We start from the raw sequence: 21,990 nt of genomic DNA on the forward strand, positions 1-21,990 counted from the left end.
TCCTGAGCAACGACACTCAGAACCCTGGCTAAAGCCCTACCCACTGCTGGGACTCCGGCAACAGCTGGAGTATCTCCAGTACTCTCAGACAAGTTCTTCTGCACCTGCACAGGAAAACAGCTTTAATTAATAGTGCAGAGATTATGGATCAGTTCCGAGTGGTTCCAGGTTTTAGCAGAGGCCTAGTGTGCTATAAATGCAGCCGGACCTTGAAAATTGAAAACCAGCTACTATTTCTATTCAGTCATACAGGTCTTGCAAAATGTCTAGTAATTTAATCAAGAGGCTAGCTGTTTTTCTTCTTTCTCTCTTGAACTTAATAAGACATGTTACTAAAGAGCCGGAAAGAGTAAAGTCCTCTGTCCTGAAGACTATCCTGTGGTGAAAAAAAAAGCAAAGCGCTGACAAACGAGATTTTGCAGAAAGCTTCACATCATCAACGATTACACGTTTTTCTTTACCGAACAATTACGGCTGGGCGATATATCAATACAATATCGATATTGTGATAAATGATTACACGATACACTTTTCTGAGATATCGTTGGTATGGTGATGTATTTTTTTTGTGTGTGTTTTTTTTATATACAAATTAAATTGTACTGAATGAATGCTGATTTGACGCAACTTTAAAAAAAATATATATTATTTTATTTTATCTTTTTTGTCTTTGTAGCCATTAAATAAAAGTATTGTGAAATTAATTTGAACTTTTATTGTTTATTTTACTACTGTTTTGTGGACAGTTTGTTAGCTGAATTATATATCGTGATACACATAGCGTATTGTAGAAACGTCCTCAAGTATCATAATGATATTTGTCATATCGCCCAGCCCTATGAACAAAACATTTTTTTAAATATTTTTATCTCTTAGATTATAGAGCGTTCACCATGCAAGTCCATGTGTATGAGCTGTTTCAGTAGAAATGATGACGTATTAGAACGAGCACATTAATATAGACCTGTCGTTTGTATTATAGCCACCACTAATGTCAGAGCTGCTGTTATTTTAAATTAATCGACACCTCAGATCGGATTTGAGTTCAACAGCACTGTGATATAAAAGTATTTATTATTTCTAAATCTTTATTCAACATGCACTGACAATTAAGCCAGTGTCCTGACTAATGGCAGATATCCATAGACGCTGATCGTTTAGCAAAACGCACAGGTCACTGCATCCATAATCAGACGGTTGATAGCCACACTGATCTAGCTGTGCAAGGCAACTCTCCCTTCACACAAACTCAGAAGGTTTACAGAAAAGGTTATTAGCAGAACCTTGTTAAGGACACTGCCAGGTGCTGGTTTCAGTGCGGACATTGGTTCTTGTCCTGGTCTCGACATTGGCACGGTGTTGGATGTTGGCACTGGCCCTGGGTTCGAGTTGGGAACTGCACCGATGTGCACCGGGGTAGGAGGCACAAACCGCGGCTTCTTTGCAGCATTGCCGTGGAGGAGCTGACTCGGTGCCGCAGATCTGCGCATCCTGTTGTAGCTGGTGAGGAACATGATAATCACAATGAACACAAGCCATTAGAGGTATCCTGTGCACACTGTGTATAGGATACCACACAGCGTATAGTGCTGCTGCCTAACAGCGCCAGGATCCACAGTTCGATCCTGAGCTCGGGTTAACATTCGTTGAGTTTCTCTCTGTGTCTGTGCGGGTTTCCTCTTGGTTCTCTGGTTTCCTCCCACCTCACAAAACAAAACATGTCGTCAGGTACACTGGCTACTCTAAACTGTCCCTGTGTGAGTCACCATGATGCCCTCGCATCGCAACCAGGGTTTATCCTTGCCTCACGCTCAGTGTTCCTGGGAACAGCTCCAGATCCTCCCTGACCCTGATAAAGCACTTACTGAAGATAAAAATCAGACTGATTTAATGATACTTTTAAATATGAGTCTGTGTCAATCAAAGTCTTCTTCAGAGGCAACATGATATGTGGTGAATGTTTTTTCCACACAAATGAATCATAAAGTAAAGTTGTCTGTCAAAGCTGTTTATCTAACTAACTAACTAACTAACTAACTAACTAACATACAAAGTAAGTAATTAGTGTAAAAGCACGTGTTTCACTCAGACAGATAAGTAAACAGCTACATTACTGAGAAGCGCGTGCAGAGAACTGTAACTTCCTGATTCCACTACAAGCATTTAATATGACAAATCTTTTAGAAACATTACTTGTCAAAACTAATAACTTGCCTGTTTTGTCTGTATTCTGTATTTACGCCGATTCAGTCATTATTTTGCAGCTAGGTTAACCACTAAAACGCTAATGAAGGCTGCGTCCCTCTCAAAATGCGCGGTTTCAACCGGAAATGACGTATATAGTTTTGATTGGTTGAGGGGAAAATGCGGAGAGAAAGGGTCTTTTTTGTTTTTTGTTTTTTTAAGTAATACCACTAGAGTACTAGATATGTAAGATATACATGAGCAACAGTGTAAAGGGACTCTTCATGGAGCTTGAAATATATTTTAAAGCAGTTTCGGTAAGTTGAAATACCAGATGCCTCATTTGGCAAAACCAGACACGTCAACTGTGCTGTCATCTTGGAGAGGGCAAGTGTCCATGTTGAGCTCATTGATTTGATACTTCTCAAACGAAACTAACCGAGGTTTTCTCCAAAATGTTGAGTTCATTATTCGAAGCTTTATATATATATATATATATATATAATTTATTTTTAAAGGAAAAAGTGCAGGTTAGTGCCAGATAGTGGTTTGCACAAAGTGCAGATAGTAATTTACTGTGTGCTAGCGGAAGTGGGGGTTTTTGAAAGACCAAACCTGCAGAAATTAAAGATAGATAGAAGGATAGATGGATGGATGTAATAATAGGAAAACAAATAAAGGAATAAATGACTTAATAAAACAAATATAATGAATTTTTAATTAATTATTTTTTCCTTCATTTTTATTTCTGTATTTAGTTAATTTTTAAATTTGTATTCTTTTGAACTTTTATTTATTTATTCTTTTATTATTTTTTTGTAATTATTTTATATTTAGTTATTTATGCATTCATTTATTTTTATATATATTTATTATTTATTATGACATGTAGTCAACATTTTTATTTCTTTTTATATTTATTCTTATATTGCTGTGTGTGTTGTGTGGTTAATAATAAGTTTGTGATTTATTCTCTTGGAGTAAGCCACCTGTTCTCAACTTTGGAATACGCTGAACTGGATGCTCTGGTAGGAGATATATCAAATAGAAATTAAATGGAAAATAAACAAAAGAATAAATCAATTAAAATTAAAAACAATAAAAAAAAAATAAAATAGCAAATGAAGGAAAAAAGTAATACAAAAATAAATTTAGGATTAAATTGAATTATATTTGTTTTATCTAGTCCTTTGTTCCTTTATTTATTTTCCTATTACATTTGTTTATTTATTTATTTGTTTGTTTGTTTGTTTGTTTGTTTGTTTGTTTGTAATTTCTGCAGGTTTGGTCCTCCATAGGGTTTAGGATACTTTTCAAAGCATTGTAACGTTATTTTCTCTTTTTTTTAATCAACTGATAACATTATTATAACGCTGTATAAAGACAATGCGGTAATAGCATATATCTAGAACAGTGTAGGGTTGTCACGATACCATAAACATATCTTACGATACAATACCAGCTGAAGTATCATGATACCACACAATATTGTGTTAATTCATAATTCAAATCCACAAAATGAACCAAGTTTACAGAAATACAAAGATATTTGATCAAATGAAAACAGACAATCCAGATTTTCCTCTTGAATATTTTATTAATGAGAATGAATAACTGGCTATTGGACAAACTCAGAAACAATCATACAGTTGGCAAGCAACTAATTCAATGTTCCACATATTTCATCTATTGTTCCCTAGAGCAATGAAATCATGCAAAGGGAAAATGTCCTCGGAGTATTCAGAATGAACACAACATTAAGAATAAATAACTGAATTTGGAAATGAACTCCAAAAAAAAAAACATCATAAAATTGGGAACGTTAGCTCGCTTACTAGCAAACACAGCTAATTTAAACACAGCGGTTAGCATAATGTTAGCTCACTTTGGCTAATTTTAGTATTTGCATACAAATAAACAGTAGTTTACTAGCGAACAGGAAATCTTTAAAGATTAAGGTAAAGAATTTAGGTTAAATGTTAAGTGTCACTAACCTCTGTGTATTCTGCAAAAGCAGTGATGTGTCTTTTTAGCGACAGTATTAGTATTAACTGCTGCACATACAACATTACTTACAGTATTACCATAATTATAATACTACAGTTAAAAAATACAGTGGCATCGGTGGTATTTTGAAGCTTTAGTATCGCGATACAACCGTAGTACCGGTATCCCGTGCAATTGGTCAGAACATGTTTATTAATTTCTCAGCTCTGATAATAATTGCGACCTTAAATCAAATGATAGATTTATATTAATGCCCTCGTTCTAATACGTTATCGTTTCTATAGTAACAGCTCATTGCAGGGGACAGGAGATGTTTGTTTAACATCTATGGAATGATGTCCGTGCTTTTTAACGGTCAGAAAGTTTTCCACCATAGTAAAGTCTTCAGGACAGAGGACTTTGTGCTTTCTGGTTTTCTTGATAACATGCTAAGCTGCATTTTTGTTTTATTAACTCCAAGAGAAAGAGAAAAGCGAGAAGCTTGTGAGGGAATGACTGTTTATTGCTGATAACAGGAATAGTTTAAAAAAAAGTTCCTTGGTAGTTAATAAAAACACAAGCTGAGATTCATTGCTGTGGTATAAGAGGAATACAACACTTCGGGACATGCTGTTATAGGAAACTAGTCCACTTTGAGTTAGTAAGATAAGATAAGATAAGATAAGATGTACCTTTATTGATCCCCTGTAGGAAAAATTCAAATTGACACAGCAGCACAAGTAGGATGAGTAACATCAAAGAAAGAAAGATCAAAAATGATTTTCATAAATACCTATATAATAGAAATAATAGGAACAATAAAACAGATCTGTGTGTATGTACATATGCTAGAGTTCTGTTTGTATATGTACATGTGTAATATCCTCAGTATTTATATACATGTGCAGTATCTGTGGAATGATAGTTAACTGTTGAGTGTTTCTGTGAGACTCAGTCAGTGGAGTAGGAGGTACTGGGTATTGTTGCATTGTGGAGTCTGATGGCTGATGGTAGGAAAGAGCCCCCCAGAGGTTTGGAGGCGTGTGGCTGGATGAATCTAAGGCTGAATGTGGTCCTGAGCCTCTTCAGCACAGTGTAGAAGGATCGTCTATGATAGCTTTCAGCTTCCCTCTTATCCTCTTCTCAGTCACTTCCTCCTCCATGTCCAGTTCCATCCCTACCACAGACCTGGCCTTCCTCACCAACTTGTTCAGTTTATTGGCACCACAAGTCCCAATGCCACCTCCACAGCACACCACAGTAAAGAAGATAACTCTGGCCACCACAGACTGGTAAAACATCAGTAGCAGCCTAGTGCACATATTAAAGGACCTGAGCCTCCTCAGAAAGAACATCCTGCTCTGTCCTTTCTTATAGAGGGCCTCAGTGTTGTCTGACCAGTCCAGTTTGTTATTGAGTTGCACCCCTAGGAACTAGTAGGTGTCCACTATCTCCACTCCCTCCCCACTTATGGCGACAGGCGTTTCTTGCTGCGCCGGAAGTCCACCACTAGCTCCTTAATTTTCCCGATGTTGAGCTGGAGGTGGTTGTTGTCGCACCATCTTATAAAGCTTTTGATAAGGTCTCTGTACTCCTCCTATTTATCATCTGTGATACAGCCAATAATGGCGGAGTCATCCGAAAACTTCTATAGGTGGCACGTTCACGAATTGAAGCAGAGGTCAGAGGTATAGAGGGTGAACTAGAATGGAGACAGTACAGTTCCCCGGGGTGCTCCAATGTTACTAGTCACCACGTCTGACAAGCAGCCTCACATACTGCGGCCTGTCAGTGAGGTAGTCTGTAATCCAGGCCACAAGATCCTGGTCCACCTGCATCACAGAAAGCTTCTCAGCCAGCCGGAGTGGCTGAACCATGTTAAAACCACCAGAGAAATCAAAGAAAATCATCCTTACAGGTTTGTGGAAGCTCTTTGAAGCAGGTAGATGATAGCATCCTCCACACCAATATCAGCCTGGTATGCAAACTGCAGTGGATCCAGGCAGTTATGCACCATAGGCCTGAGGTGCTGCAGAACCAGCCTCTTAATAGTAACTATCTCAATAGTAACAATAGTAACATTGATTATTTTCCTATAACATCACACCACCAAATGATTTATTCCTTAGTTATAATGAACCTACTGACAAACACGCGTAAACATATTACATTTAACCCAGCGCTCGTCCATCGCCCATTACTTCATAGGTAAAGCTCATGTGGATTTAAATAAACAGTGAAACATTGGTGGCTTTAATTTTGCCACCAAGCTTAATTATACAAGTTTCTTATATACAGACAACTTTATATGTTGATATGAGTTTTCTCTTTGCTCCCCTTTCCTTGCTTCTTAGCCATCTCATAAACTACTAAATATTTCTAAAATATCTTTTGTTTCTGTTGAAACAGTTTCTAAAGTAGTCCTGTGGTTGTGTGCCCAAATGGAGCTTCAGACATTGGTCACATGTGAAATAAAGTGTACCGAGGTTGTTGGGGTTTTTTTGGGGGGGGGTTACCCCACACATGCCTCAGAGCGTTAGTATCAAAGGTGACATCACTATAATAAATGCGGTACATGGTGTGGAATGAGTTTACAGTGTATTTGGTATAATGGAAAGTATACAGTAATAAAAGAAATCCAAATATATGTAAGTACAGGTGAAGATTGTGGATTTTTGTCAACTTTGTTTTTCTTGTTTATCACAATGTAATTTGTGATAGCAGCCATGTCTGAAACACTTTCACCAAGTGACAGTTTTAACTTTATCTTAAGTAAACTTATACCTCTGACTGGCAGTGTCTGCTGTTAACATGGAGTTAATATTGATGATAATGAAGAGTGTGGCATAAACAGCATGAAGAAAGACAAGACTGTGGCTTTTAAACACCGAGATACCTGAGAGGGCTTGGAAACTGATGCCTAGCTCACTTTGCTGGATGAGAAGTAATTATTTTGTGTGGTAGGTAGTGCTGCCAAGTCTTTTCAGGGGAAAGGAGCTATGGCATGCTCACAAAGTCTTAAGAAGTTGACACAGGATGCCATGGACTAATTTGCATATTCACTGAATCATAATCATTTGCATATCAAAAAATGTTACATGAAGTAGGAAGATTTTCTGAAGATAGGGATGGAATAACTTGCTTTTGTTATTAGTAAATCGAGTTTAATATGAAGAACAAAGAAGTGCGCAGATGGGACAGATCTGTGATCGGTCGGAGAGAACAATGATGATCAGTAATTGGTCGAGGGAACAATGATGAGCAGTGATTGGTCCAGGGAACAATGGTGGTCAGTTATTGATTGGAGGCAACAATGGTGATCAGTGATTGATCGGAGGGAACAGTGGTGATCAGGGATTGATCGAAGGGAATAATCTTGACCAGTGATGGATTGGAGGGAACAATGGTGGTCAGTGATTGATCAGAGGGAACAGTGGTGATCAGTGATTGATCAGAGGGAACAATGGTGGTCAGTGATTGATCAGAGGGAACAGTGGTGATCAGTGATTGATCAGAGGGAACAGTGGTGATCAGTGATTGATCAGAGGGAACAGTGGTGATCAGTGATTGAATGGAGTGAACAGCACAATTCAGTCAGGTTTTATACACTGGTGGTGAGTCAAGCAAGCCTGCTCTCTCATAAAACAGCAGGTGTGATGTGAGCTGGAGAGCTGTACTGAATACAGGACAGTCATTAACTAAAAGTTGCTTGATTTGTTGCTAATCTCTTTTTTGAAATACAGTCACTAAAGTGGTCTAAAAAGTAACATATCTAAGTTGGGCAGTCCTTTACACCATATAGAGTAGCTAGACAGAAATCTTGTGTTGTTAGCCTGGATGTGGGCTACAGAATCACCACTGTAATATCAAACCAAGCAGCTGCTCATCAAGCTTATTCTACAAAATTCTACAGCCCTGGATCATGGATCGATCATGATGCTACATCATTACATCATTTGACTGTGCACGTGCACTTTGGGGACAGGGTTGGATGGAGGCAAGGCCATGGAACTTAAAGGAGTGGGTGGACATCTTTTTTTTAGATGTTTACCAGAAGGCAAGATGACCAACATTTGAGAAAGTTCCATCATTACAAAAATAAAAACTTACATATCACGCCTTGCTGTTCTGACACACCAGTGCTTTTCAAACACTTCTCAGATGCAGTTCTGACAGAACATAAATAAAATAAAATAAAAAACATTTTATCCAACTTCAGATAATGCTCCTCCTTCATTTTGATGGATGTTGACAGATGGAATTATTTCACATCAAGGCCTCAGTATGAAATAAACGAATAGAAAACAAATAGTTTAATGCAGATATGATTGAATAAATGTTGAAATAACAAGTAAATATTTAACATTTGAATTGATTAATGAATTATGAGTGGTGCAACCCTCAGCTCAGGTTACTCTCTGTGTGGAATTCTGTATGTTCTCCCCATGTTCTCCTGTGGGTTCTCATGCTGGTAGGTGGACTGGCTATGATAAATTGGATGCCCAAGGGGTATTCCTGCCTCACACCAGAGTGTTCCTGGGATAGACTCCAGATCCACTCCAACCCTGAACTAAAATGTTACTTTTACAATTACTGTATGTTGTTTTAGGTCATCCTATTTTAGGTCTCTTTTTTTTTTTTTTTACAACAAAAACTACATATAGAATCCATTCATCCATCCATCCATCTTCAACCGCTTACTCCTTTTCAGGGTCGCGGGGGAACCTGGAGCCTATCCCAGGGAGCATCAGGCACAAGGCGGGGTACACCCTGGACAGGGTGCCAATCCATCACAGGGAACAATCACATACACACTCACACATATTCATACACTACGGACACTTTAGACACGCCAATCAGCCTACCATGCATGTCTTTGGACTGGGGGAGGAAACCGGAGTACCCGGATGAAACCCCCGCAGCACGGGGAGAACATGCAAACTCTGCATACACAGGGGCACGGTGGGAATCGAACCCCCGACCCTGGAGGTGTGAGGCAAACGTGCTAACCCATTTATAGTCCATGTAACCAAAACTTTCACGCTCCAAAAAGTTCATAAATGCGTCGTAAGAGTAATGCATGTGACTCCAGTGGTTTAATTACAATTTTATGAAGCGATACGAATGTTTTTTGTGTGCAAAAAATTAAAATGATGTCTTTATTCACAAAATATCGTCATTTCCGCATAGATCTCCGGCACGTGTTCATGAGAGAACCATGGCGCATGTGGCCACAGGCTCACCCAAACTGGACAACTGGAGTTGCAGATTTAACTTATGTGAAAAATTTGAACATCAGATAAAACATTTGCGAATAAAGCACCATTTCCTTCTGACGTGTTTAAGAGAACAAAATCGTCACTTCCGTGGAAACTGGTGCGTCTCGCTCTCCGCCATTTTTACTTTTCTGAGCCAATTATCCAATCGCATGATTTGTTGAGGCAAAGTCACATGACTTTTTTTGATGTGCATTGAGGAATGTATTCGGTGAATGGGTTTCCATTGTAGTTAATGCTCATGACTTCTTATTGAATAAAAAAAAATTATCCACCTCAATTGAGCTCATACATTTTTTATACGCATTTTGGAGATTTTATTCACATCTAGTGTTTCCATCCGGCATTTTCTAATGTGATATCCTAAAATACGCAATAAAAATAACATGGATGGAAACATAGCTTGTGTAGGACCAGACGCAATATCAGAAAGTGACTCAGAATCTCCAAGATGAAATGAAGGTGAAGTTTTGAACTTTTCTATCTTTTAGATGAACCAAACATGCATGCAGATAGTCACCTACACACATGTTTTTAATTCAGGCTCACCTTGAAGATTATTAGTCAGAAAGAGAGGTTAAGGTGTAAGTGTGTTCTCTTCATGCCTTATGCCCTTGTTTTCCCTGGGGCATGCTAGAGCTAGATTTTCTGGGAATTGCTGTGTCCCTTGATGCTTATTGTTATGTTTGTCTTGTGATATACAGGTGTAAGATCACCAGGACTACAGCAGCCTTACTTGGGTCATGTGATCCCAGCATGGGAGAGAGACTCCCTGTGGGGTTCCTGCACTGTGTATCATGAGTGCTTGTGTGTTTTGCACAGCAGAAAAAGGATAATCATTTTAATGCAGAAAAAAAAAACAACAACCACACCTTACAGGTATATTTGGTTTACACACACATTCTATTTTATGAATAGCTTTTCATTAGAATATGAGGATGCATTAAAAAAAAAAGCTCATGTTGTAGAAGCTCCTCCTACTGTGAATTTTGACCCTGATATCTCAGTGTCTCCATTTAACAGCTGGCAGCCATGTTGTTCCCAAGGCAACCCAAAGCTTATCCTCGTTGGTCTTGTAAGAAGAAGAGAGCGTGAAACAGAAAGACAGGGGGGGATCACCTGGTCTGACAGGTAAGAAGGTTTTTCTTTCCATTTTACAAGCTTTGCAAAACTCCAATTTGGACATTTTCACTTAAGGGTGTATTCACTTTTGTTGCCAGTGGTTTAGATATTAATGGCTGTGTGTTGAGTTATTTTGAGGGGACAGCAAATTTACACTGTTACACAAGCTGTACACTCACTACTTTACATTGTAGCAAAGTGTCATTTCTTCAGTGCTGTCACATGAAAAGATATAATCAAATATTTACAAAAATGTGAGGGGTGTACTCACTTTTGTGAGATACTGTGTATATATTTATATATATATATATATATATATATATATATATATCTTCATACATACATATGTATGTATATTGTATATATACAAATGCTATTCATACATACACATATGTATGTGTATATATATATATATATATATATATATATATATTTTTTTTTTATATATATATAAATTTACATACGTGTGTGTGTGTGTGTGTGTGTGTATATATATAAATTATTTCATTAATAGGACACCTGTTTTTTGGAAGAAAACCATTCAATCCAGTACGGGTCATTTTGACCCACTTTATGCATTCGTGAATTTTTTTTTGGTTCATGCATTGTAGGGTTAAATATCAAAAATCTAAAAGGTGTGCATCATAACTGACACCTAGATGAACACTTTCCAGTTGGTTATATGACTGTAAGTCATTCCCTTCAAATGCTATTGAGCTTTAAATAATGGTATATTTTGTGTATGGGCCCATTCTGTAGTGAAATACATGGAAATATTTACATATGATTTAATAGCTTATTTTGATAAATATCAAAAAAATCTAAGAGGTGTGCATTATACCTGACACCTAGATGAACACTTTCAAGTTGGTTATATGACTGTTAGTCATTCCCTTCCAATGCTATTGAAGTTAGAATCGTGTTTAACAATGTCGTATGTAACTTTAGAGACGGTCCCTTAATTTCCGCATATCCGCGAATATCGAACCTCCAACGTCAAGCCAACTTTATTCCAGTGTTTACAAATCTCATTTCGTGTGCATTTCCCTGCAGTCCTGGCTCTTTGACTTGTCATGTCTCAGCGGGACATTGAAATTCGGTTAAAGCATTTAAGGTTGGTTAAAGTCCTCGAGGCATCTGTGCCATATGATTTTCAGAATATTTGTCTTAAATTGGTCTCAAGTACCTTTGCATCATGTTTACTCCATATAAATCCCCAGTATTTGTGTGTCTGCCTGTGTGCAGAATGGGTTATGAGTCGGAGCGTTTTGTGGGCTACGTGAACGAAGGATTGCTGTGCTGTGTGTGTCGTGACGTGTTGGAGGATCCTGTGCAGGCTCCGTGTGAGCACGCTTTCTGCAGGACCTGCATTCACGCCTGGCTTGGGAACCATCGGAACTGCCCCGAGGACCGGCTCCCCCTTAGCAGCGCAAACCTGCGGCCGCTCCACAGGTACATGTACAAATCAACTGAGAACATGCCCAGCGTCATGGCTAACATGGGATCAGCCATGACTAGACCACGTAATCACATTTTTAGTACAACAAGAAGATGTAAATCTGTGCCTCCTCCATTCTTGTGCATGATACATACAGTATGCATATGGTTTGGCATTAGCACTATGGATTTGAAATTAAACAATGACTTAGAGGTTCACATCATCGACTTTAAATCAGGGATCAGGGTGAATAAATTAGAAATTCATTAGCTAGTACACCAGGCAAATGGAAGCTCAAATGTGCTTGAGAAAAGAGCATGATTTGTTGCTAGGAAACCTAACTGACAAGGCTAAAGTGGTAGCTAACATAAAGAATAATACATGACTGACCACTGTGCTGGACGAAAAAAAATGTTTTTATATAACTATAATTTCCGTATAACAGCGAAGTGTGTTATTCTGCTTCTACCACAGTGACTTGGTTACGATTACAAATGTAAATTTACTGATACACTTTTTAACCATTTAATGTTATGGAACATTCACAATAGTCATTTCCTCACCAGCCTCTCCTGCATTCTCTCGCTTGAAGTAAATGAGATAAAACACGGCTTGTCACGTGGCTGAGAATCCAGAAGGTGCAAACTCATCTGACTCTCCCATGTCAGGAAACCTTCTGACTGTTCCAAAGCTGTGACACTGGAGACTCCTTCCATAAATGCTAAATAAACCTTTTAACAATGGGGCGGGGGGCTTAGAGGTTAGCAGTTTTGCCTCGCACCTCCAGGATTGGGGGTTCAAATCCCGTCTCTGCCCCGTGTGCACGGAGCTTGCGTGTTCTCCCCGTGCTTCAGGGGTTTCCTCAAGGTATTCCACTTTCCTCCCCCAGTCCAAAGACATGCGTTGTAGGCTGACTGGCATTTCCAAATTGTCTGTAGTGTGTGAATGTGTGTGAGTGTGTGAGCAATTGTGCCCTGTGATGGATCCAGGGTGTCCGCCGCCTTGTGCCCCAAGTCCCCTGGAATAGGCTCCAAGCTCCCTGCGTCCCTATGTTGGATAAGCGGTACAGAAAATGGATGGATGGATGGATGGATTATTAGATTATGGGGCCATACAAATCCCTGTGAATGAGCTGTTACTATAGGAATGATAATGTATTAGAACTAGTGCATTAATATAAACCTATCATTAATATTACAGTCTGAACTACTGACAGAGCTGTGCTGAAATAGAAAATAAAGCAAGTGCTAATGAAATGCATTAAAACAGACACAAACAAATATATTAATTCACGTGTTGGGGTCAAGGCAATAATCATTGAATTAATCCCCTAAAGAAATCACCTGAAGCACCACAATTGTTGTCTATGAGCTGTGATGTTTTCCCTTCACATCACACATAAAAGATGTTATTCAAGTCAGGCTAGAGTCTTAATTTTTTTCTTTAAATGTTTAACTGATACATGACTTTCCATTACCAGGAGAGTTATATGACAGCATAGCGCTGCACTTTTTTTGGTCAGTGGTTCCACATACCTGTGTGTTCCTAATTCAGAAAAAAAGTTCTCTGAGTTGTCTCATCAGACAGACATCATTAGTCACAGCTGATGTATGTAGTGCAGCAGGTGGTGGGATTCAGAACAAGTACCGTGTGCTACCCTCAAACCTACATGTTCCTGATTCAGAAATGGTCATGTGTCATCTATGCATGGTAATTAATCCTCTTAGTAAAAGCTGATGTGTGTAGTGCAATAGGTGCAGTGGGATTCAGAACAAGTAGTGTGCACTATAGTTACAGCACTGAGGAGCGTCGTACCACCGTGGAGCACTTTGTGTTTAAATATACAGTACATACCAAATTAAAACTTGTCTAGCAAAAGTCAAGCCAGTAGCACGTAGGAGAGAAGAAAAAAAGCCAGTGACTGCTAGCCAACTCAGCCTACTTATCTGCTGGTCAAATAAAAGAATAGCCCGGACACGTACCCTTCTTGTCCCAGGTGCCAGTGAGGGATATTTGAACCACCCATTTTCTGAGACCATAAGTCACTGTACAGTTGGCTGCTCAGTTGTTTCTTGGCCAGATACGTATGCATCATCATTACATAATTAGTTTAGACACAACAGAGCTTCAAAAAAAAGGTGTGATGTTGATTGTATATGTCTATAACATTTATTTCACAGCATAACCTGTGTTACAGATACATGCGGAATGACTTGGCGAGGCTCCAGGTGAAGTGCATGTATCGCTCACAAGGATGTGAGGTCATCTGTGCGTTGGAGTCCATTCATCGGCATGAGGAACAGTGTGACTTTGCTCTGTATAATTGTAGCAGTGCTGGTACATACACACATCGAACACGTACACACAACATCAGGTAGATTAATATACAATATTTCATGTCAGATAGCAAGTGTCAGATGATGTGCTATTGCCGCTTACTCACACACACACACATACACACACCCACTCACACACACACAATCGTGCCAGGTGATTACTATGGAATGAAGTGACCACAAAGTATAACTACCAGAGCAATCATACTTTCAATTATTAATGAAGAGGGCCCCTGAACATAGTATAATATAACATTTAGCTCGACGAGTAACCAAACCACACTGAAGGCATGATATCCAGTGAAAATATTTTGAATGTTGTTGAAAATGTAATATTTCACATTACGCGAATAGGAATAAACAATTATATGATTATTACTGTAAGCGGGCCACGGTGGCTTAGTGGTTAGCACGTTTGCCTCGCACCTCCAGGGTTGGGGATTTGATTCCTGCTTCCGCTCTGTGTGCGCAGTGTTTGCATGTTCTCCCTGTGCTTCGGGGGTTTCCTCTGAGTACTCCGGTTTCCTCCCCCAGTCCAAAGGCATGCGTTGTAGGCTGATTGGCATTTCCAAATTGTCCGTAGTGTGCGAATGGGTGTGTGTGATTGTGTCCTGCAATGGGTTGGCACCCTGTCCAGGGACTCGTACCCCGAGTCTGCTGGGATAAGCTCCAGGCTCCCCCATGACCCTGTGTTGGGTAAGCGGTACAGAAAATGGATGTATGGATGGATGGATTATTAAGCCTAATTCTAAGCCATTCAATTCAGACTTCTTTTTATAAATAAAAGCTACTCATACTAAATTAAACTAATACTCCAGAGTCATGGGTTCAATCCTGAGCTCAGTTTACTATCTTGTGTGGAGTACTATTTTGTGTGGAGTGTGTTGTGTGAGTTTCCTCTGTGTCCAATACTTCCTAAAATGACGCCTGTACGTTGATTGACTATGCTATATTTGGCCACACTGTGAATGAGTGTGTGAATGTGTGTGTACGGTGCCCTGAGGTGCCATCCCTGCCATTCACAGGTGAATTCTCTCATCTTGCTCCCAGTGTTCAAGGCATAGGCTCAGACTCAACAACAACCCTATCCTGGTCAGGGTTGTTGTTGAGTCTGTGGGTTGTTGTTGAGTCCAAGCCTTGTTTTATCATGATCTCGTAATAAGAAATGTTAGGTAAGATTACATAGATTGACCTATTTTCAAGATATTACGCACCTTTACACACTCACCAAACACCTGTACACCTGCTTATTCATGCAGTTATCCAATCAGCCAATCATATGGTAGCAGCACAGTTCATGATATAATGCACATACAGGCCAAGAGAACATCTTCCAAAGCCCAGTTTCCATGAACCTGTGCATCAGTGTAGCCTCCGATTCCTGTTCCTGACAGGACTAGTACTCTGTGTGGTCTTCTGCTGCTGTAGAACTTCCACCTCACGGTTTGATGTTTTGTGCATGCTGAGATGCTTTTCTGCTCACCACAGTTGTAGCGAGTGGTTATTTGAGTTACTGTAGACTTCCTGTCAGCTTGAACCAGCCTGGCGATTTTCCCATGATCTCTCTCATCAACAAGGGGTTTGCGCCGGAAGAACTGCCATTCTCTGGATGGTTTTTGTTTTTCACAGCATTCTGTTTAAACTCTAGAGAGGATTGTGTGTGTAAAAATCCCTGATCAGCAGTTTCTGAAATACTTAACCCAGCCTGTCTGGCACCAACAAGCATGCCACAGTGAACGTCACCAAGACACCCCCCCCCCCCCCCAATTCTTTCCTACATTAACTGATGCTCTTGACCTGTATCTGCATGATTTCATGTATTGTGCTGCTACCACATGATTGGCTGATTGGATAATTGCATAAATGTACAGGTGTACAGGTGTTAACAAAGTGGATGGTAAGTGTGCTTTTCACTTTTAATGATCCTGTCTGAATGAAATGGATACATCAGTACATCTTGTTAGTCTTCCTAATTCATCTAGAGATTTTAATTTCATATTCAACAAAACTCTAACTATGGAAATATTTGTTATTTATGTGTGCAGGGGAGGAATACTTGTGTTACCGCTGTGGTAGGTTTATATCTTGGTGTCACTATCTTGCATATTCACAGATTTCACATTGTGCTGTACTCTATTTGTAACAAACCCAGGCACATGAATGTTAAAATGCCCTAGTTTGCCTTCATGTATGAAATGTAAGAATTTCAAAGCCAGGTCCTAGCCAATGCTTCTTTCTGCTCACTGCGTCTCTCAGGTTGTCCAGTGCGAGTGTCTCAGCATTCTCTGGAAGCACACTTGTGTGTGTGTGAGTACCGCAGCAGAGTGTGTGCAAGTGGGTGTGGATACACACTGTCAAAGGCAGACGAGGCTCAGCACAACTGCATCTCTGAACTCCGAGCTGAGCTGGACTTGCTGAGGTAGAGACTCGTAGGTGATCTCTCTGATGAGCATTACTTACTCCCAAGTTTACTTTTTCAAAACTCTTTATATTGTGCTACTATTATAAAACTATTAAGGTTGAGCCTTAGGGTCTCATCGTAGGCATATAACTATTACGCATACACATAGGAACACACTCATTGAAAAATTGATCAGTAACACTATTCATGATTGGTATATATGAAGTCAAATCTGTTTCTCTTCCGAATAACAGCAAGCATATTAAACAAAAAAGCTTGCCATTAACCAGCTCTTTTAAACCGTTTAAATGAAATAGTTCTCTCATTTGTCATTTGATTGCACTATAATGTTTGCTCAGTCTATTTACTTCTAGTTTCTTCTCCAAAAGCATGTGTCAAAAAGCAGTAAAGCAGGCTGAAATAAATTAGCCCCAATAGACACTAAATCTAGGGAGTGTTTCAGTCTGTGTAATCACTTGACATAACCGAATGTAAAGTCTGGGCTAAAAAGGCATCAGCCTCAGTGTCATACCATTCTGTCGATTTTTACATCTGATGGTGTTGCTGCTGTTCTTGGTTCCACAAAAGTAAACAATGATCCAATTGAAGCCATTTGTTTACAATGGCTTTACAACTGAAAATAAAACAAAGTGGATCCCAGAGTGTTTTTTGTTCCTTGAAATAGAGGGAGAATTTTATTTCAAGAACATTGGCTACATTTACATGCACATCAAATTACATTTAAGGGAATATTCGGGTTGCAGCCATATTCCGAATACCATGTTTATATGCATACATGCATTACAATATTCCTGTATACATGGTTGTTGTAAGTATGCCAGTGTACACATGCTCTTTTCCTTTCCCGCTGTTATTTCCCAGGAGATTCAAGATGCTGCCGTTGGTTATAGAGTATACTCAGTTATTCATTTTATTACTACTAGAATTTTTGATTTTTTAAAAAAATCAGTCTTACTGTCACCCCAGAAATGTGTCCGTTTAACCTGAGTTGCCATTCCTAAATACCTAGCCTACAGTTAAGCATCTGTTAGCACCCACAATTCCTTGCGGAGTGAATATTCGCATATATCTCCTTTCAGTGGATTTTCTGAATACGGTGTTTACATGCAACGCATTTCCGATTAAAACAGGTATATTCCAGAGGTGGGATTCAGCATAAAATCTACTCAAATCAGAATGAATCTGAATTGGATTGGCAATTGGATTGTTGCGTTTACGGAACTCAATACTAATCAGAATAGTGCCAAACTCCTAATACTGTACTACATCAAAATGTATATGTGTACTATACAAATATAGAGTACCTAGGCATATAGTAACTAGAGTATTTTCTTTGTCTGTACTAAATTTGTCCACATTTTAGTCATCACAGCTAATACTTTTTCTTGCTGTACAGGCAAAAAAGTGTATCATCAGTGATGGGTAGTTGCGATATCAGAACGGCTAAAATCTATCAACAGTGTGACAACGAAACTATTAGGGCTTTGAGCAATGCATTAGATCAAAAAATGTCTCATCAGTGGCACAATAAGAATGATGTGGGCACTATTACACACACACACACACACAGTTAAAGGCTGATAGACAGCTACAGTTGTGATTTCTATTTTTCTTAGTAATTCTATTGCGTTGCCATATTTTCTCCAAACACTAAACAGGATAAACGGAAAAATTTTAACCCTTTAACTCAAATCAAAAAGGCTAAGTTTATAGCTGATTGGACAACATGCGCTTATTGGATCCACTTTCAGTTTCTCTTCCAGGCATTTTGTGGGGGAAAAAGGAGGTTAGAGTAAATACTCCACCTCATTTGCATTCATTACACCCGTAACTGTATTTCACATGCACCTTCTTAATCAGTGCTAATGACGTGTTAGGGATGTGTCAGCAGAGCAGGCTGAAAAATATCAGATCACCTGGTAATCTCCTGACACTTATAGGTTTCCTCAATCTACACTCTGGGCTAGAAAGAAATCAGCCCCAGCCTCACGTCCTCATATGATGCTGTGTATTTTCCTTATGACCACTGATGGTGGTGGTGTGCTTTTAAAAAAAAAAAAAGGTCCAAAATAAACCACTTTAAAAACATTTGTTAATTGTAAATAATATAGTAGCAAAAATCGAAACGTTCTACTAAAAGGCTTAACCCTGCTAGACCGTTTATACCAGCCAGCTTTATCCAATCATACAACATCCATTAGGAGCCTCGTCCCTGCCAATATTTAGCTGACTTAAGTGCAGGTATCCACTGCGTTCATCAAGGACATCTGAAAATGTGGACAATAATAAACTTACCATGTCCTCTGTGGGGTTTCTCAGGGGAATTTGACTAAATCTTCAGATGGGCTATAGTTAGCATGTGGCACTAGGAAGATGGTGAAATGCAACATTTCTTAATGAAAACAAGCGTATGAGCGGTTTCCTTACGTCAGGCTTAAACCTTCAATGGCTTTCATTCCAAATGTAAAGTGTATTGTTTGGCCCAATGTATGATTTGTGTTATAACAATCTAGCTGATGTTGCTGATTGATGATACTGCTGCATCCCACCAGCCCACAGTACACTGTTGCCCTCATTGGTTTCTTTTATTAGAATCATTCTTAGGGCTTCAGAGTTTAATAGTGTTTTTGTCAGTTACTATCCATTTGATAAGCTTTATTTATCCTTTCCTTAACATACAAGCCGCCACCATTTGAACTTGAAGCTCATCAGTTTTACAATGTGCAAACTTTTATAACTGGACTATAGAAAAGCATTGCTTTCCTAAAAAGTTGAATTTTCAGGTCAACGCAATGAAAAAAATCTTTTACTGTTTTGTCCACATCGCATAATGTTCTGCCAACTGCATGATCAATAACAATTTACACCGATCATCCTGTTCAAAAGTTTACATCCCCCTGGCTTTTAATGTATCGTGTTACCTTCTTGAGCATCAGTGAATGTTTGCACCTTATGTAATAGTTGTGTACGAGTATCCTCAGTTCTCCTCAGTGTGAAAAGCTGGATCTCAACATCATATAGTCGCTGTTGGATAGGAGTCAAATATGCATAATATGCTGGAAAAGTAAAACAGTGGGCAGTTTAACTGCTCAGGACAAACAAGGGACTCATGAACAACTATCACAAAACATAAACACAGTCATGGATAATAACAACACACAGTATTATTAATCAAGGGTATGTAAACTTTTCAATGGGGTACATTTTATAAATCTTGTCTTGTGGACTATATGTAAACATCTGTTATGTGTAATAGTTTATTTGGGACAGGACTAAATAAAAAACATTGGATTTTTATGATACCTCTTATTTTGTTAACAATATTACGATTGCATGGGTTATGCAAACTTTTGGGCAGAACTGTATGTGTAAAATATGCAAACATGACTTAGAGGACTTTTAATCGATCAGGAACAAAATTTTTCCTTATAATGCCCACATGGTGATTTTCTCATTTAAAGAAGTATATATATGATTTATATATTGATTTTTAGTGATAAAAATACTAAACCTTTAAATTTGATGAGTTCTTTGTGAAAAAGGAGAAAATAAATCGTAAGCCGGATCGACTCGTATCTGTTCTCTATTTCAGATTTACCTTCATCATTATCAGAATTCTAAAAACAGATCGTAATATAGAATATAATATTAAAGAATATTAAAGGGGTGTGTGTTTTATAGGACTGAACTGGATTGTAAGGTTGTGGAAGTGAGACGTGAGATGGAGTCCCGGCTGGATTCTCAGAGGAGACACATGGTGCAAAAGGAGAACTTACTGAAAAACGAGGTGGATGAGCTCAAGGTATTCTATATATATACACACACACACACACAGAGCGTATATTACTTTTACTGGTGATCCTGCTTGAGTGTGCACAATTAACAGTGTGTGAGCAGGTTACTGTAAGAGATTTTTCTGTCAATTAAAAATTAATGTCACCGTTTATTTAATTAACATTTTTTTGCATTCACTTTTTGTAACAGCCGTTCATATTTTGTGTTCAGGGCCAACTGTCCCGTGTGGTGTCGGACGTGTGTGCATTATTGGGAGCAGAGCAAACTCGTTGGAAAGAGCTGCAGAGGGTGGAGCTTGAGAAAGCAGAGCTTCTGGAACGTCTGAAGAATGAGGTTCTTAAACCAGGCACGGCCACACAAACAGTGACGCGTCATGACGAGGAGCATCGCAAGCAAAATCCACATGGCCCAACATTAGACTGCCTCAAGAAGAAGAGCAGAGACATCACGGTTCTCTGAACACCAGCACACACGACTGCACAGCTGTTCGAGGGCCTGCTAACTGTCAGATTCTCTTGGTGCAGATACATGCTGCTAACCAACTACAGTCCCCTGCAAAAGTATTGGAACAGCAAGACCAATTCTTTTGTTTTTGTTAAACACTGGGTTTGAGACGATATATGAGAATTTCAGCTTTCATTTCCTGATATTTACATTTAGATGTGTTAAACGACTTAAAACACGGAACCTTTGGTGGCAGACCACCCAATGTTTAGGTGAGCAAAAGTATTGGAAGAGATAGTCTTAAAGTAAATAGCACTTAATATTTGGTTGCATATCCCTGGCTTGCAATAAATGCATCAAGCCAGCAACCCACCGTCATCACCAAACTGTTCCACAGCTTCTTTCACATGTACACCCAGGGCTCAAGAGTATTCAGTGCTGTTCATTGTTTAAACAATCAATTTAACATGGTTCACCTGGACAACAAGAAACACCTGTCGGTCAACATGTTCCAATACTTCTGATCACTCGAAAAATGGGTGGGTTCAAACAAAAAGTGGCAAAAACTAAAATTGTTTAACACATCTAGACGTAAATATCAAGAAATTTATCGTCTCATTCATCTTCTGATCTCAAACTTAAATGTCTTCAGTGCACGGCGAAAACAAGAATTGGCCTTGTCGTTTCAATACTTTCAGAGGGGACTGTATGGTTCAATACTCCAGTGGCATTTTTCACAAATGCATAAGGTGTTCATATTATCTGAGCAGTTTTCTAAATGATTTTCCAAAACAAATTAAATAATTAGGAACCTTCACATATTTTCACAATGATTTATTTCACATTATTTGTCTATTTTCTCAAACTGGCTCACAATAAAATACTTTGCAAAGGATCCATCACAATGTCTTTCTTGGAAAACAGCACTTCCTAGCAAAGAGCTCCATATAAAAATGTACGCTTTTAAACTGCTTAAATTCAAATGTC

General features: G+C 38.8%; 1 protein-coding gene across 1 annotated transcript; it reads left to right on the forward strand.

Annotated features, from left to right (window-relative positions):
• Positions 1–10,275: 10,275 nt before the first annotated feature.
• On the forward strand, positions 10,276–21,898 carry rnf41l (ring finger protein 41, like). Its single transcript, XM_053611505.1, has 9 exons — positions 10,276–10,325; positions 10,470–10,577; positions 11,814–12,020; positions 14,204–14,380; positions 16,214–16,239; positions 16,388–16,414; positions 16,599–16,761; positions 20,446–20,566; positions 20,770–21,898. Exons 1-9 carry the CDS (start codon positions 10,291–10,293, stop codon positions 21,016–21,018), a joined length of 1,113 nt encoding a protein of 370 aa, XP_053467480.1. The 5' UTR covers positions 10,276–10,290; the 3' UTR covers positions 21,019–21,898.
• Positions 21,899–21,990: the final 92 nt, after the last annotated feature.

This window comes from Ictalurus furcatus, chromosome 23, assembly GCF_023375685.1.
Source record: "Ictalurus furcatus strain D&B chromosome 23, Billie_1.0, whole genome shotgun sequence".
NCBI lineage: Eukaryota > Metazoa > Chordata > Actinopteri > Siluriformes > Ictaluridae > Ictalurus > Ictalurus furcatus.

Excerpts from the sequence above, each read along its gene's own strand:
- rnf41l (XM_053611505.1), top strand. The coding sequence starts at position 10,291 with ATGCAGAAAAAAAAAACAACAACCACACCTTACAG. Across the intron at positions 10,326-10,469 it reads ACAACAACCACACCTTACAG|CTGGCAGCCATGTTGTTCCC; the intron begins GTATATTTGGTT and ends TCCATTTAACAG. Across the intron at positions 16,762-20,445 it reads GCTGAGCTGGACTTGCTGAG|GACTGAACTGGATTGTAAGG; the intron begins GTAGAGACTCGT and ends TGTGTTTTATAG.